Source organism: Micropterus dolomieu, linkage group LG17 (assembly GCF_021292245.1).
Source record: "Micropterus dolomieu isolate WLL.071019.BEF.003 ecotype Adirondacks linkage group LG17, ASM2129224v1, whole genome shotgun sequence".
NCBI lineage: Eukaryota > Metazoa > Chordata > Actinopteri > Centrarchiformes > Centrarchidae > Micropterus > Micropterus dolomieu.
Genome location: NC_060166.1, coordinates 36,470,943 through 36,486,526, shown reverse-complemented (window position 1 = coordinate 36,486,526; position 15,584 = coordinate 36,470,943). Strand labels below are relative to the sequence as shown.

Genomic DNA, 15,584 nt, shown 5'->3' with positions numbered 1-15,584 from the left:
CCCTTAGTGCCAATTGGGCATGGTTTAAATGCCACGGCCTACCTGAGCATTGTTTCTGACCATGTCCATCCCTTTATGGCCACCATGTACCCATCCTCTGATGGCTACTTCCAGCAGGATAATGCACCATGTCACAAAGCTCCAATCATTTCAAATTGGTTTCTTGAACATGACAATGAGTTCACTGTACTAAATTGGCCCCCACAGTCACCAGATCTCAACCCAATAGAGCATCTTTGGGATGCGGTGGAACGGGAGCTTCGTGCCCTGGATGTGCATCCCACAAATCTCCATCAACTGCAAGATGCTATCCTATCAATATGGGCCAACATTTCTAAAGAATGCTTTCAGCACCTTGTTGAATCAATGCCACGTAGAATTAAGGCAGTTCTGAAGGTGAAAGGGGGTCAAACACAGTATTAGTATGGTGTTCCTAATAATCCTTTAGGTGAGTGTATAAACCTTTCTGGGACAAAGTGCAGGAAAGCTCAGGAACAGTTCTCAAAAACATGCACAGACAAACAAGGACTGACTGGCATTATGACTAACATACACTGTAGGACCACTTCATTATATTGTAATGTTTTATTTTATAAACTCAATTTTCAAATTCAAACTCTCTGTCTGTCTTTCTGTGTCTCTCGCTCTCTTCCTCTTCAGACTCTGTCAGGCTGGTTAATGGGACTAGTCTGTGTTCAGGCAGACTGGAGGTGAAGTCTAACCAGTCGTGGTCCTCAGTGTGTGAAGATGACTTTAACCAGCAGGATGCAGAGGTGGTCTGTAGGGAGCTTGGCTGTGGGGCTCCTTCAGTCCTCCAGGGGACTGTTTATAGACAAATGCGAGTGCCAGTGTGGACCAAAGAGTTCCAGTGTGAAGGCCATGAGTCTGCTCTCCTGGATTGTCAGATTGACAGCTCAGGCTCAGCTAGAGACACCTGCTCATCTGGCAAAGCTGTTGAACTCACCTGCTCAGGTAGGAGAGGAGCTGCAGCTTTGTTTTGGACTGATTTTCTATTTAATAAATGTGACTTCATCTATTTTTAATAATTACTCTTGTCTGCCCAGAGCCCAATAATGTTCGGTTGGTGGGAGGATCCACTCGCTGTGCTGGTGAACTGGAGGTCAAACACCAGGGACGGTGGGAAGAGGTGGACGACCAAACATCTGACTGGAATCTAAAGACAGCAGATGTTGTGTGTGAACAACTGGACTGTGGCTCTGCTGTTTATACAGGGAAGATAATGAATAACTATTACAAAACAATATGGCAAATTAGATCAACTTGTCTTCGGTCCATGTCTGCAGTTAGGGAATGTGTGTTTACATCGCTTGACACTTCACTTTCCAACCTGGAGATCAAGTGCTCAGGTAACTCCAGAAATTCCTCAACTATAACAATAATCTTTCTTAGTCTTTTCTTCCTTTCTTATTTGTTCACTAGCTTAGTGTAGAGAATGAGAAGGCTTATAAACCTGAATAAGAGAGTTCCAGTAGTGGTCACTCTATAGGCAAGAATTAGTGACTTGAACTTAATACGAGCAACAACATGGAGTCAGTATACAGTAGTGAAATGTTTTGGCTATTTGAAGACAAAAGATACCTGCACGTTTTGGACCATTTGATTTCATTTACTGTGCACGTGAGAAGCCCTGTCAGGAGGGCATTACAGTAGTCAAGGTGTGAGATGACCTTTACACGCAGTTGAGTAGCATACTCTGTCACATAAAACCTGACATTTAAGATGTTATACACAACAGAAGGCCCATCTGTTATCACCAATAGTTCAGTCAAGACAGTGGGGTTGTGTGGTGGGAAGGACAGATATTAGGTGGGTATCATCAGCATAGCAATGGTAGGAGAACAGAGAGTCAGTTAGACAAACAGCTAGGGGTGTCCCCGACTAAAGATTTACATAGTCAAATCAGAATTGTCAAGTCTCATCATGTGTTAATCTTGGGAAGCTGCAGAGCTGCAGTCTCTATTCAGTCAGTCCGTCACTGAGACTTACACTGTACATTTGCAGCTATATTGAGGCGTGCTGTTGCTCTGCTCGCCTGCCGTTGACCGGTTGTAGTGGCTATTCTGTTTCATTATTATAGCCACTGCCCCCCAAAATACTATTTTGCCTCCTACATTGGTCTTGTGCGGAGTTGCGCATGCATTCGACAGTGAGATTGGCAGTCAAATCAGCTGCTCCTCTTATTGGGGGACAGAGGAGACACTGTGGTAGAGACTGAGTCTCTGATTGGTTGTTTTGACCAGGGAGCAGTGGATTCTTAAGTAGCCTGATATCTTATCTGTCTAATGTACTACTGTCAGGATAAAGGGACAATTTAATCAAATAAACCAAGAAGTTATTTTAATAAAAGTTACCTACACTGACTGACTACAGAATACATATGGTTGAATTATCCTGGCAGGACTGGCCTGTAGCTGAAAGAATGGGTAAAAAGTTAAAATTATTTTATTTTGCAGTGATGAGTCTGACTACTCCCGTGGTTGGCTCTTGAGATCCAAACATAGGTCATCAAGAAATGCTCCTACAGCCTTCCCCAATGCAGTAACACAAGTTAGAAAGAGATATTTTCCTTTCATCCGACACATCAAAACAAGGAGTTTTTGTAGATAGATGAGAGATGATGCAATAAACATATCTTTGTTTTTATTTAAAATTCTAATTCTGTCTCTCTTCATCTTTCTTCAGGATCTGTCAGGCTGGTTAATAGGGCTAGTCCATGTTCCGGCAGACTGGAGGTGAAGTCTAACCATTTGTGGTCCTCAGTGTGTGAAGATGACTTTGACCAGCAGGATGCAGAGGTGGTCTGCAGGGAGCTTGGCTGTGGGGCTCCTTCAGTCCTCCAGGGGGCGCTGTATGGAGAGGTGGAGCCCCCAGTGTGGTCAAAAGAGTTCCAGTGTGGAGGCCATGAGTCTGCTCTCCTGGACTGTGGAAGCTCAGGCTCAGCTAGAGACACCTGCTCATCTGGCAAATCTGTTGAACTCACATGTTCAGGTAGGAGAAGATCTGCTGCTTTGATTTATTGCAATCTCTGTTGTAATGCAAGTTACTTTACTTCTTTAGCTAATTACTCTCTTGTATCTGTTCAGAGCCTGATGACGTCCGGTTGGTTGGAGGAGCCAGCCGCTGTGTCGGTAGACTACAGATGAAACGGAAGGGAGAGTGGAGACCAGTGGCTGATTCCACCTTTAACTGGGACCTGGTGTCTGCAGCTTTAGTGTGTAGGCAGCTGGACTGTGGCTCTGCTCTTTCAACAGAAAGAAGAGATGATTTAGGAAACCGCAAAGCCTGGATAATTGTATCTGCCTGTGGTCCGTCTGAGTCTGCAATCAGAGAGTGTGCATTCATATCGCACCGGACTCATTTTTTGTCAGCGCATAGCCTGAAAGTCATCTGCTCAGGTAACACCGTCAATGACAACTTCTTTAACAGAAATCCTTATAAACTCTTCCTTTTCTTTTCATTTTTCATTCAAGTCGGTCGAGGCAGATGGCCGCCCACCCTGAGCCATGGTTCGGCTCGACGTTTCTGCCTCTTAAAAGGAAGTTTTTCCTTGCCTCTGTCTCCTAGTGCTGCTCTTGGTGGGAACTGTTGGGCTTCTGTAAATAGCATCACAGAGTACGGTCTAGACCTGCTCTTTTATGAAAAGCGCTGTGAGATAACTTTTGTTGTGATTTGGCGCTATATAAATAAAATTGAATTGAAGTCCTCTGAATAAGATATAAATGACTATCCATGCCCAATGTTGAGCTTCAACTTAATGCGAGAAACAATGGGGAATCAGTAGTGAAATGATTTGGCTAATGAAGACCAAACATATCACCATGGTTTGGACCATTTGCAGAGTGTTTACTGGGCATGTGAGAAGCCCTGTCAGGAGGGCATTACAGAAGTCAAGGTGTAAGATGACCTTTACACGCAGTTGAAGGTCTGTCTGTGATCACTAGTTCAATGTTGAGCTGAACAGAGGGTCTGTCTGTGATCACTAGTTCAGTCAAGACAGTGGAAATGTGTGGTGGGAAGGACAGATATAGGTGGGTATCTTCAGCATAGCAATGGTAGGAGAACAGAGAGTCAGTTAGAAAAACAGCTAGGGGTGTCCCCGACTAAAGATTTACATAGTCAAATCAGAATTGTCAAGTCTCATCATGTGTTAATCTTGGGAAGCTGCAGAGCTGCAGTCTCTATTCAGTCAGTCACTGAGACTTACAATGTACATTTACAGCAATACTGAGGCATATTGTTGACCCTTTCCCTCTGCTCTGCTAACAAATGCATGCACGCTGCTGTACCTCGCAGGTCTATTCCAAGTACTATTTCAAAAACAATATAATATTCTTTGGGTCGTTCATCAATGGTGATTAATGATACGAATGTCCTGCGAGGTGCACACATAACTCCAACAACACCGGCGCTGCTAATGCTCCGTTTCTCTTCCTCTTCAACCACACGTGCACACACAAACGCACCGACACTCCTTCCTTAAAGGTCGCAGTATATAGTTTTTCAATGAAATTATTTTTTAATAAATCAAATTTTCACTGCCTTATTCTCAATGGGCTAAAAATTCACTTACAAATGAAGCATGTGATTGAATAATTTCTTCCCAAAGAATATGGAGTCAAAGGTGTGATGAATCAATTCTTTATACGTGGCCACAGAGAAAAAGCACAGTTCTCTCTCGACAGTCTCCCTCTCCTTAAATGCACTCCAGTACAAACACACAAATAACAAATGGTAGACAAGAAAACATGGCAAATCACATCTAGAGTATTATTCAATTCAATTTTATTTATATAGCCCAAATCACAACAACAGTTATCTCAGAGTGCTTCATAAAAGAGCAGGTCTAGACCGTACTCTGTGATGTCAATTACAGAAACCCAACAATTCCCACCAAGAGCAGCACTAGGCGACAGAGGCAAGGAAAAACTTCCTTTTAAGAGGCAGAAACCTCGAGCAGAACCATGGCTCAGGGTGGGTGGCCATCTGCCTCGACCGGTTGGGGGTGATTAGCATACACTCAATAGCTCTTCCTGAGCTGACAAAAGAATGCATATGTGTTTACCATCAGAGACGTCCCCATAGTCCTCGATTGGTCTGTTAAACTCTCCCCTACATGCCGTTTATCGTCAAAAACCAAGACTTATTTCTCAGAGTTAATTATAATGAGTCCTAGGAATCTGCAACCTAAAATTTATTTCTCATATTCCCTCCTTTTTACACAAGACACAAATTGAGAACATTAAGTGATTGATGAATAATTAAAACAACAAAAAACAAGAGGAATATATGGAGGACTACATTTGTAAAACCCTATATCATCCGTACATTAAGGCTTGACAGTTTCAAAAAGTAGAATGATTTAAAAAAACAAACAAAAAAACACTTAATACAAGAGATAAAATAGCCTACATGCATGGTCATAGTAGGGGCCAGAGTTGGTCATTTACCCATTTGTTGGAAAGAAACATGGAAACTAAAATTACAAAATATTATACAATCCGTTCAATAAGGGATGCATACAAAATCATAACGAAGTACTAAAAAGAATAAACAATCAGAAACAGGACTTAAAAACATGAATGGAATTTTCGGGAGAGAAGAACTACAACAAATATGACAACAGATCATCTTGGTAGTTCAAAACAGGAATACTCCAGAAAACATGGCAATTGTCTTTCCCTTGATTACATGGTTTATTTGTGGTTATTGTGGACCCATTTTCTTCTGTCCCCTCACCCTGTGTTGGTAACATGCCAATGCTATGTCTCCCCTCTGTATCCTCTTCTTGCGCCTCCAATGATGGGGACAGCTTTCAGGACAAGGATGAATCACTGCATCCAATGTTTTCAGAAGACTCTTTCCTCCATTGTCCATGTGTATTGTTGGAGGGGATCCTCACTGGGGACAAACTTTGCACTGGGATGCATGAACCCACGTGTCCCTCTCAGCTACCCGGACGGCAGTTGGAGTCGTCAGCAGCACCTGATATGATCATAGCCTATGGGGATGGTGCCAATGTTTTCTTCGTAGATCCTCGATCTGTCCAGGCTGGATGGTGCGAAGTTGTGTCGTTGAAGGATCAGGGAGGGCCGCTTTTACCATAGGGAAAATAAGCTTCAAAGCATGGTTGAGTGCGCAACAATAGCTTACCATCTCATTATCCATCCCTGCCAGTGTAGGCCTGTTTTGAGGAAAAGGGGTGTTACTCATCCGCACGGGATGCCCAGTTAGAATCTCATGAAGGGAGACTGCACAGTGAGGCCCTCAGGTGGTGTGTGTGGCCCGGATTTCTCTTGACCTCTGTCCAGGATTCTTTGGTGCACCCTGCTGGTAGAACATTAACTGAGCAGTTTAGAGATGTTCCTATTGTTTACAGTCCACATCTGCCTTGTTTCTTTCGGCGTGCAAGATAGTTGCTACAGGTGCGCTTTCCCAGCCGACACCTGTAGTCACAACTTGGATCTTCAGGCCATGGTGGAGTCCCTTTACCAATGCAGTCTTTAGCAGGTAGGGGTATGCTTCATTGTCGGGGTTGTTGCCAGAGTTAACTGCAAAAACAGCTTCCATGTGGACACTGTAGTCTGCAGCTGACTCCTCTTCCCTTTGTTTAGTGTTATGGATCTCAGGCCAACAGACTCTCAGGGGAAAAGCCTGTCGCGCTGCGTCATACAAGGTGTCCATCATGGCACCAAACTGAGTTGATCCTACTGATGGTGCTGTGGACCAGGTGACAGGTCGAATGTTGGCCCATCGGAGCTTGAAACACTTCCAACACAGTTTCCACTTCCTGCAAAATTGGATTATACATGGACAACAATTGCTTCATTGATGTAACCCATTTCTCACTACCATTTTTCTGAGGATTAGGCAGTTTTTCTGCAACTTCTTAGTTCATCTGGCTGCCATGGCCAGTATACAAATACTTCCGGCTGGGGATTTGGAAATTTGGAAGGGTGGTTTCTGGTGTCATCAGAATGGGTGGCTTAGAGACAGCATTTGGTGGCGGTAAATTCAGATCTGGCCTTTTGTGTTTCTTTTTTCTCATCATTTAGATTTAGACCTGCATCCCATATTTGTTGTTTTACCATTAAAAGTGTGCTTCTTTTCCCCACTTTTCAAAAGCTAGCCAGTCTATTTTTTCTTTCCTACTTTATTTACATTCTCTGTCAACATAATTCTACATCTCCCTAAACAATCTGTACTCAGTGTGCCTATGATAGGGAAAACACCTTCAGTTAAATTGTGCCAAAGTGAATCAACAACCACTCTTTTCCCATTTTTCTGCCATTAATTTAGCTGGACCTGAAAGGGTGTCAGGCAAAGAGTTTAATTTCCCCGTTTTGTTCCCCATGTTTTCTTCTGACTCACTGGGACGGATGTGCTTTCACTTGCAATGGGCTTATCATTCACACATTTCACACAATCACTCTGATCTTCCCATATTGTAATATGATCTTATCAAACACACATTAACTCTGGATAAACTTTTTTCAACCAAGTGACCTGTATGACACTTTCGCGTTCTGAGCGGTGCACTCTTTTGTTCTGTGTACTGGACACTGAAATTAGTTTATCACAAAGTTTATATATACACGCCCATTTTAGTTTTTCCCGTTCGTAGTTGGGCATAATGTTTAGAACAAACGCTTATCAAACCACAATAAATTCTTAAAACCTCTATAGGGCTTTAAATGGAAACATCTGGAATGTTTTTCTAAGATGTATTTATAGTATAACGAAAACATAATCATGCAACAGACCGCTACAGGTCAGAGCCCAACCCGGACCGCTACAGGTCAGAGCCGAATGTCTGAAAATGAGAAACTGTTCCAGGAAAGAATTTATAAATCTCCAAAGGAAATTATGTATTATAAGGAATTATGTCTTTAGGCCTTTGTTTGTATAAACCGCCAAAGGATCTCTAAAATACAAGTATCACCATATAGAAAATGGAATTATATACTATCTTATAGCCATCACCCACCATAATTACATGTCTATCAACCTAGGGTATTTTTCTTTTTCAAGAACTGATTCATGACATCATACTCACGGTTTAAAATCGATTGGAGCGTCCAACCGGTCATCAGCCAGTCCAAATATCAGTTTCCTCTCGCATTTATTGAGGTAGACTTCTCTACTGGTAAATGTTACCTGCACTACGTTTACCTGTAGCTGAAAGAATGGGTAAAAAGTTTAAATTGTTTTAGTTTACAGTGATGAGTCTGACTTCTCCTGTGGTCAGTTCTTGAAATCCAAACATTAGATTATCAAGAAATTCCCCTACAGTCTCAGTGTAGTAACACAGGTTATAAAAGTTTTAAGATCTTTTCCTTTCATCCTACGCATCCAAATAGATGACGGATGATGCGAATTCTGTCTTCATCTTTCTTCAGGATCTGTCAGGCTGGTTAATGGGACTAGTCCATGTTCTGGCAGACTGGAGGTGGAGTCTAACCAGTTGTGGTCCTCAGTGTGTGAAGATGACTTTAACCAGCAGGATGCAGAGGTGGTCTGTAGGGAGCTTGGCTGTGGGGCTCCTTCAGTCCTCCAGGGGGCGCTGTATGGAGAGGTGGAGCCCCCAGTGTGGTCAAAAGAGTTCCAGTGTGGAGGCCATGAGTCTGCTCTCCTGGACTGTGGAAGCTCAGGCTCAGCTAGAGACACCTGCTCATCTGGCAAAGCTGTTGAACTCACCTGCTCAGGTAGGAGAAGATCTGCTGCTTTGATTTGGTGTAATCTCTGTTGTAATGCAAGTTACTTTACTTCTTTAACTAATTACTCTCTTGTATCTGTTTAGAGCCTGATGACGTCCGGTTGGTTGGAGGAGCCAGCCGCTGTGTCGGTAGACTTGAGATGAAACATTTTGGAGAGTGGAGACCAGTAGCTGATTCCTCCTCTAACTGGGACCTGATGTCAGCGTCTTTAGTATGCAAGCAGCTGGACTGTGGCTATCCTCTTTCAACAGGAAGAAGAGAGGATTTGCACAACCAAGATGCGTGGATAATAGCATCTTGTATTCCGTTTTACTCTGGAATTAGAGAATGTGCATTCTTATCGTTCGGGTATGATTCTAATAGAAGGGTTCTAAGCCTGGAAGTCACCTGCTCAGGTAACGGCATCAATGAAAACACAGGAATCCTTATAATCTCTTACCTGCCTGTTCATTTTTAAACTAAGTCATCTGAATAAGATTTTAATTTATCCATTATCAATGGCTCCTGCTAATAAACAAATCTTGTCATCGTACTGTGTTCAGTGTTCGCTTTGACAAAACAAATGAAGATGAGGAATTTTATATTTCTTAAAATGCAGACTAAATGTTTCATCTCCCACCGTGTTCGCAGATATTCTGGCTCGGCCAAACATCTCCTTCTCTGCCTACACTGACGGGGATTCTGAGGCCAAGCAGCAGGGGCTTCAGGTGCTCATGGGCTCCACCTTCACCATCAGCTGCTCCATCCTGCCACAGTATCCTGGAGGCTCCTTCCAGCTTATCTTCAACAACTCCAACACAACACAGAACTACACCCTGCCAGCTGTCAATCACTCTGCCCATTTCCTGTTCTCTGCTGCAGACCACACCCACCAAGGGAACTACAGCTGTGTTTATCACTTCGATGTTTTCTACCATAACTTCTCTTCTGAGAGCCAGCCACTCCATCTCACTGTCTCAGGTAACTTCTTACCCAATAGGGAAATGTGACACTGAAAGGCTAGAAAGTACTACTGTATTTATCTTACAGACTAATCTAATGGATAAGGGACATGGAAACAGTAACTACGTATAAAGTTCATAAAAGTTTGATTGCCGGAGTGCAGATAAGTTGAGTGCATTCTCAACAGGATAATACAACACAATTTAGTTTTGGTTTATAGAATTAGATTATCTGCTTATTTGAGAACATACAATACAGAACAATTATTATACAATTATTTGACTGCATGAAAATATATTCAGTGATAATGAGACACCAACAAGTCTTCACTTCCATCCAGAAAACCAGCAGTCTAACGATGTTTTAATTTTTTGTCCATGACACACAAGGACAGAGGATAAGGAGAGCAACTTTGTGAGGAACTCAAACGCTAAAAGTCAGCAAAAACAAGATTTATAGCATCAATTCCAACTGAAATGAACTTGCTTTTTTTCGCTATTTGCTCTATACAGATGAGTATTAGGGCCACATGTGAAAAATGTATTTGAGCTCTGAGTCTATCTCAGAATTTAGACTTAGACTCAGAGCTCAAATACACTTTTCACATGTGGCCTCTCCTCTTCTGTTGCCCGTGAATAAAATGTCCTGTGTTCTCCTTTGGAGATATACATATCTTATACAGCCAGTCAAATCAGATGAATCAAATTAGGACTTGTGATTTCTAAATATTTTTCCTCTCAGTTGAAAATACAAAGCATGCAGATTTTTTTCTTTTTAAAACCGAACAAATTAATCTTCAAAAGCAAACTGCTGCACACCTGCTCTTATATGAACTGATGTAATGATTGTAAATCTGTTTCAGGGTTTTTGGAACCATTAACGACCATATTCGGGCGAGAGGGTGGCGCTAGCTAGCTTGGTTAGCATGGTGCATCCACAATTTATGTCTGTGATATTAATTGTGATGCTTAATTTTTGCTCAAAACAACCGGAAGAAATTAACCCCCTACTCTTTACAGGTCAGCATGCTAGCTTAATTATCTATTTTACTCTAAATGGGACCATATTTCACTAAATGAACATCATACTGTATTGAAGAAGACTTGAAACTAGCGACTGAAACCAGAAACTCACTAGGAAAATGTTTACTGAGGTAATAAATCAAGTGAGAAGTAGAAAAATTTGGTCACTGACTGCAATGTAATCAGACTTCTTTTTGCAACTAGTGGAGTCGCCCTTAAAGCCATTTTTTGCCATCTCTCTGTAGGCCACCAGAGGACAAATGCCAAGATGAGAGGACAACACTGAGCTCCATCACTTTGGTGGTTGTAGTGAACAGCCTCATTCAATAATACCCCTTGCCCCACAACCAAAGGAGGTGAAGGAATCACAAACACACCAAGCTGGTTCCCTGTGGATCTAAAGACCACACTTTATTATTCAAACACCATAATGGTGTCCGTCTCTACACTGTCCAGAAGAACAAACTGTCTCCAAAACCTCCAAAAAGTTGCTATGATGAAAAAAATCAAGGATGAGCTGGAATACACTCAGCTGTTTGCTCAAAGGGGGCTCTCACATACTGTCAAGTAAGCTGAGATCCCAACGCTGTTACTATCAGGTCGCATAGAAGAAAGCTGCAGCCATTCTCCCTTTAGTAACAACAGTGAGGAAAAGGGAAGTGTAACATACTTCCATCTGCAAAACACAGAGCTTAACAATGCTACATGCAATATAATGAATAATGATTAAAAGAGAGTTTGATTGAACATGATATGATGATGATTGAAAATCAGCATATCTCATTGATACTGAACATGAATACATTAAAATGATAATTTCATGGTCAAAGAATTAATATAGTGAAAGTAAGGAGAGCAGCAGAGGATAACCACGTCCAAACCATCCAAAGAATTATTGGACTCTGAAGTTTCTCTTGTTCAACTGCATCATGGACTGAAGACTTTCCGAGGCACTTTGGAGAAAGTCTCAAGTTTCTACAAGATTCTACAGCTCCGCAGTGGAGGGAGGATTTACATGCCAGGACAACTTCTTCCCCTCCCTCTCTCTCTGAAAAAAGACATCATAAATTACTCAAGCTCAGCTTTTTTTAATCAGGTTTTCAATTTTAATCATTTTAATCAATTTTAATCAGTACAAGTTGTATGCTTGCCTTTGCTTAATTTTGCAATAAAAAATATAACCACTGCATTTAAAGTACAAGTAGTAGACTTTATTTCTTCACTAAGGTAGTAATTCATTAAGTAAAGTGTGTTTAACATCTTTAAAGTTCGTATAGGTTGCTCTAGCCAAGAAATTAACTTATCCTTGGGGCCCATTCTCCTGGCCACTATATATACTGAACAAAATTATAAACGCAACACTTTTGTTTTTGCCCCCATTCATCATGAGCTGAACTCAAAGATCTAAGGTTTCTGGACCCCCACCAGTACAGTGAAACTGCACGTTTTCAAGTGGTCTTTTATTGTGGCCAGCCTAAGGTCTTTTATTGTGGCCAGCCTAAGGTCTTTTATTGTAGCCAGCCTAAGGCACACCTGTGCAATACCCATGCTGTCTGATCAGCATCTTGATCTGCCACACCTCTGATGTGGATGGATTATCTCAGCAAAGGAGAAGTGCTCACTAACACAGATTTTGACAGATTTGTGAACACTATTTGAGAGAAACAGGCCTTTTGTGTACATAGAGAGTCTTAGATCTTTGAGTTCAGCTCATGATGAATGGGGGGAAAAAACCAAAGGGTTGCGTTTATAATTTTGTTCAGTGTACTATGCTAGCGACCATACCAAGTGCACCGATCAATAAGAAGAGAGCTGTCGTTAACGAGCTAGGATGAGTTGGTATTTGGCTCTGGGGCTATTCAGTTGGGTGCCATTTCAGAGTAAGCTGGATAGGCGTCCAGATGAGTTAGTTAGAAGGAACAAATCTCACCGACACCAGCTTAAACAGTCCTCGGTCATACCTATTAGGGTAATACCCATAGGCCTGGAGGATCGGACCCTTAAGACAGAGAACTGGACCAGTACCTTCTGGAAAGGGATAACTCGGTATCTAACATCACTCAAGGAGAGGGAGGTCTACCACCTTTTGTACTTCACATCTGTGTGTGAACGGAGATAAAATCGACAGACACAGGACATAAAGTCTGATACTCTTTCCTGAGACAGAGGACTGAAAGTAGATCCTTATAACCAACATTGTCATACTATTGCAATCACAATGTAAACGGAATAAACATTCTAATAATCATGTGCAGAATGTATCCTTGATATTGTTAGCCAAAATCCAGTTTTCTTACTGTTAAAATGATTGAATTAACTAACTGTGTTAGCATGGCCCCTTTTCATTAGCTTTTCTTGTTATCTTGTTTTATCATTAGGAATTATGTTTCAGGACATAATTATATGTAGGAGGGTTGTGCTTCAGAAATGTTTTGATCACGTGAAATATATTTCTCTTCTTTATTAATTACTGATATATGATTGTTTCACTGCCATTTTATTATAACATTATTATAATCATATATAATAAGCATTTAACCTTAAACAGAGAGAATCTTAACAAGAATGGGCAAAACCCGACCTCCACCCCCTCTGCCCACCCCTCGAAGAATTCTGTGATGAAAGCAGAAACTCTCTTTTGAACACTCCTGAGCTTTTAAAACTTGCGCCCGAGGACAGTAATGAAAGGACAGCATTGTAAGTGGGGAATAAGTGGTGTCGTAGACCCCCTTCGCTGTTAAGCGAGGGCTTCTGGGGGTCTTCGCCAATACTTATCCCCCACTTACAATGCTGTCCTTTCATCAGGAAACTTAACAAACGTTACCTCTTGGCCTCAGGTGAAGATGCCAACAATGGTCACACTTAACCTTGTTTGGATGACTGAGAACCTTCACAGACATGTTACATTTAATGAATTTAGCCAACGTAATTTGTCAGTGTTAGCTCGCCTTTTTAATAACTGTTTGTGTAACGTTATCTTTCACAGGAGGCTCATTAATGTGAGCACAGCTAAATGTATTGGAAATGGTTAGTGAGCGGGACTGAATATTGTAAATGTGATCATTGCCACACTTTATATCAGTTTGACCGCAGTAAGTAACGTTACAGTCCAAAAAGGCCATCTGCATGAAATAATAACCTCTGCAAAAACACCAGAAAAGCACCTTGGAAAGTCCCTCCAATTCCCTTGAAAGATTTTACTATGAGCAAGAAAAAAAAGCTCTTTTTGCACTCCAGTAGGGAAATTGCTGTCTATTTTAGGAAAGATTTTTATAATGGTGGATACATGTTTTGAGTATAAGAGCTACTAGCACACATCTGTTACTGGACCAAGGACCAACAGCCTGCTGTAAGAAACTGTTAATAGCCAGGTTACATAAGACCTCATCAGTCACTGTTAACAGCCTATGGGGACCTGCTTTCATGGCCGAGCGTCCTGTAACACCGTTTTCCTGTAGGCGAATACAGCTGGAGAGCCTACCTAACTCCATCTCTGAGAGAGGCTGCAAAACAGAAAGGCAAAATATATCCTGTGGTCCGTGTTGATTTCAAAATAAGCTCTTAAATCCATAAATTTATAAATTTGAGGATTCAGCTTTCAGAAAATTAAGATTGAAGGAACTACAAATTTTGTTTTGTTATGCAGCCTTGTCCTGTATAATGACAAAGATCCTTGTACCTTGTAGAGTGGCTGGGTGAAGAGGCAGGAGCCTGGTGAACAGAGTAGGATGGTCAAGCTGCACACCCACATGGACTGCTCAGCTGTCACACAACACATCGGAGCAGCGTTCTTCTGAATTCATTGTTTAATCTTGAGACCACGCCTCTCTCACAGCAATAAGGTCCTGGACTGAGACCTCGGTTAGCCCAGGCCTTTCTTTGTGGAGCTTGCATGTTCTCGTGTTTGGGTGGGTTTCCACCGGGTGCTCCAGTTTCCTCCCACCATCAAAGACATGCATGCTAAAATTCATAATTCTGCCAAAGTAATTGTTCATTTTCTTCCACAGAAACCACGGGGAGATCATAAAGCAAGACGTTTATAGAGATGTTGTCACTGCCCTCTGCTTCAACTCTAAGGTCCTGTTCACATATTTATTCAGGAGAGGACTGGGTTAAATTGAGTATTTAGCATGATCTATTTAATTAGAAGAGAACAGGTAGTTGAGCAATAACAAAATATATTTGCTGTCATGTCTTTCCAGGCCAGTAAAAACCAGAGGCTGGGACGAGAGAAGAACACTGAGATTGATGAGTATGTTCTTGGTGGTTCCAGTACTGAAGACTGGCTAGGTGATGGGGCTGAAGCATCTCCAAGGTGGATTCAGACATAAGAGTAGTGAAAGCAGTGAAATATTTTAGACAGTCGTTTACTCCAAACTCAGATCTGTAAGACCCCGGATCCCATTTACTCACAGTATCCCTTTGATTCCTACTTGATCCAATGCACAGTCCAACAGCAGAGAAGTGGTTTTACAGGTTGGTGTGCATGAACTTTACCCACAAATGAGGCTGTCAGTATTCCTCCTGCATTTTTCATTTATTTCATCAACTGGCTGAATGCTGCTAAAGGAAAAAGATTCTTATTGAACTCAGCTGCTGAGTACCATCAGGCTAGATGTGAATATACTAATGTATAATAATTATACATCTAAATTGTAGATTTTACTGAGCTAAAACAGTTTAAAACAACAATATGTCTCTTGCAGTGTAGCTGAATCACTTCTTTTTTGCCTAAATTTCTCTCAGCTCTGTTGTCCTTGGTCGCTGCTAACTCTGCTATCTCCCCTGTTTAGGGTCCTTATAAAATAAGGATGAAAAACCAAAACTGTCTTTGAGTAAGTTTATGTCACATTTGCAAATGGGCTTGTGGGTCTACATAAGAGAA

The 15,584-nt window shown here is 41.6% G+C and overlaps 1 protein-coding gene across 1 annotated transcript in view; it reads left to right on the top strand.

Moving 5' to 3' along the window:
- LOC123985376 (scavenger receptor cysteine-rich type 1 protein M160-like) overlaps positions 1-15,584 on the top strand; it is a 42,872-nt gene that overhangs the window by 12,138 nt on the left and 15,150 nt on the right. Inside the window, exons 4-10 of the mRNA XM_046072853.1 lie at positions 661-972; positions 1,065-1,367; positions 2,704-3,009; positions 3,105-3,416; positions 8,418-8,723; positions 8,819-9,034; positions 9,366-9,695. Coding sequence (XP_045928809.1) covers positions 661-972; positions 1,065-1,367; positions 2,704-3,009; positions 3,105-3,416; positions 8,418-8,723; positions 8,819-9,034; positions 9,366-9,695 — 2,085 coding nt within the window. The remainder of the gene's footprint in view (positions 1-660; positions 973-1,064; positions 1,368-2,703; positions 3,010-3,104; positions 3,417-8,417; positions 8,724-8,818; positions 9,035-9,365; positions 9,696-15,584) is intronic.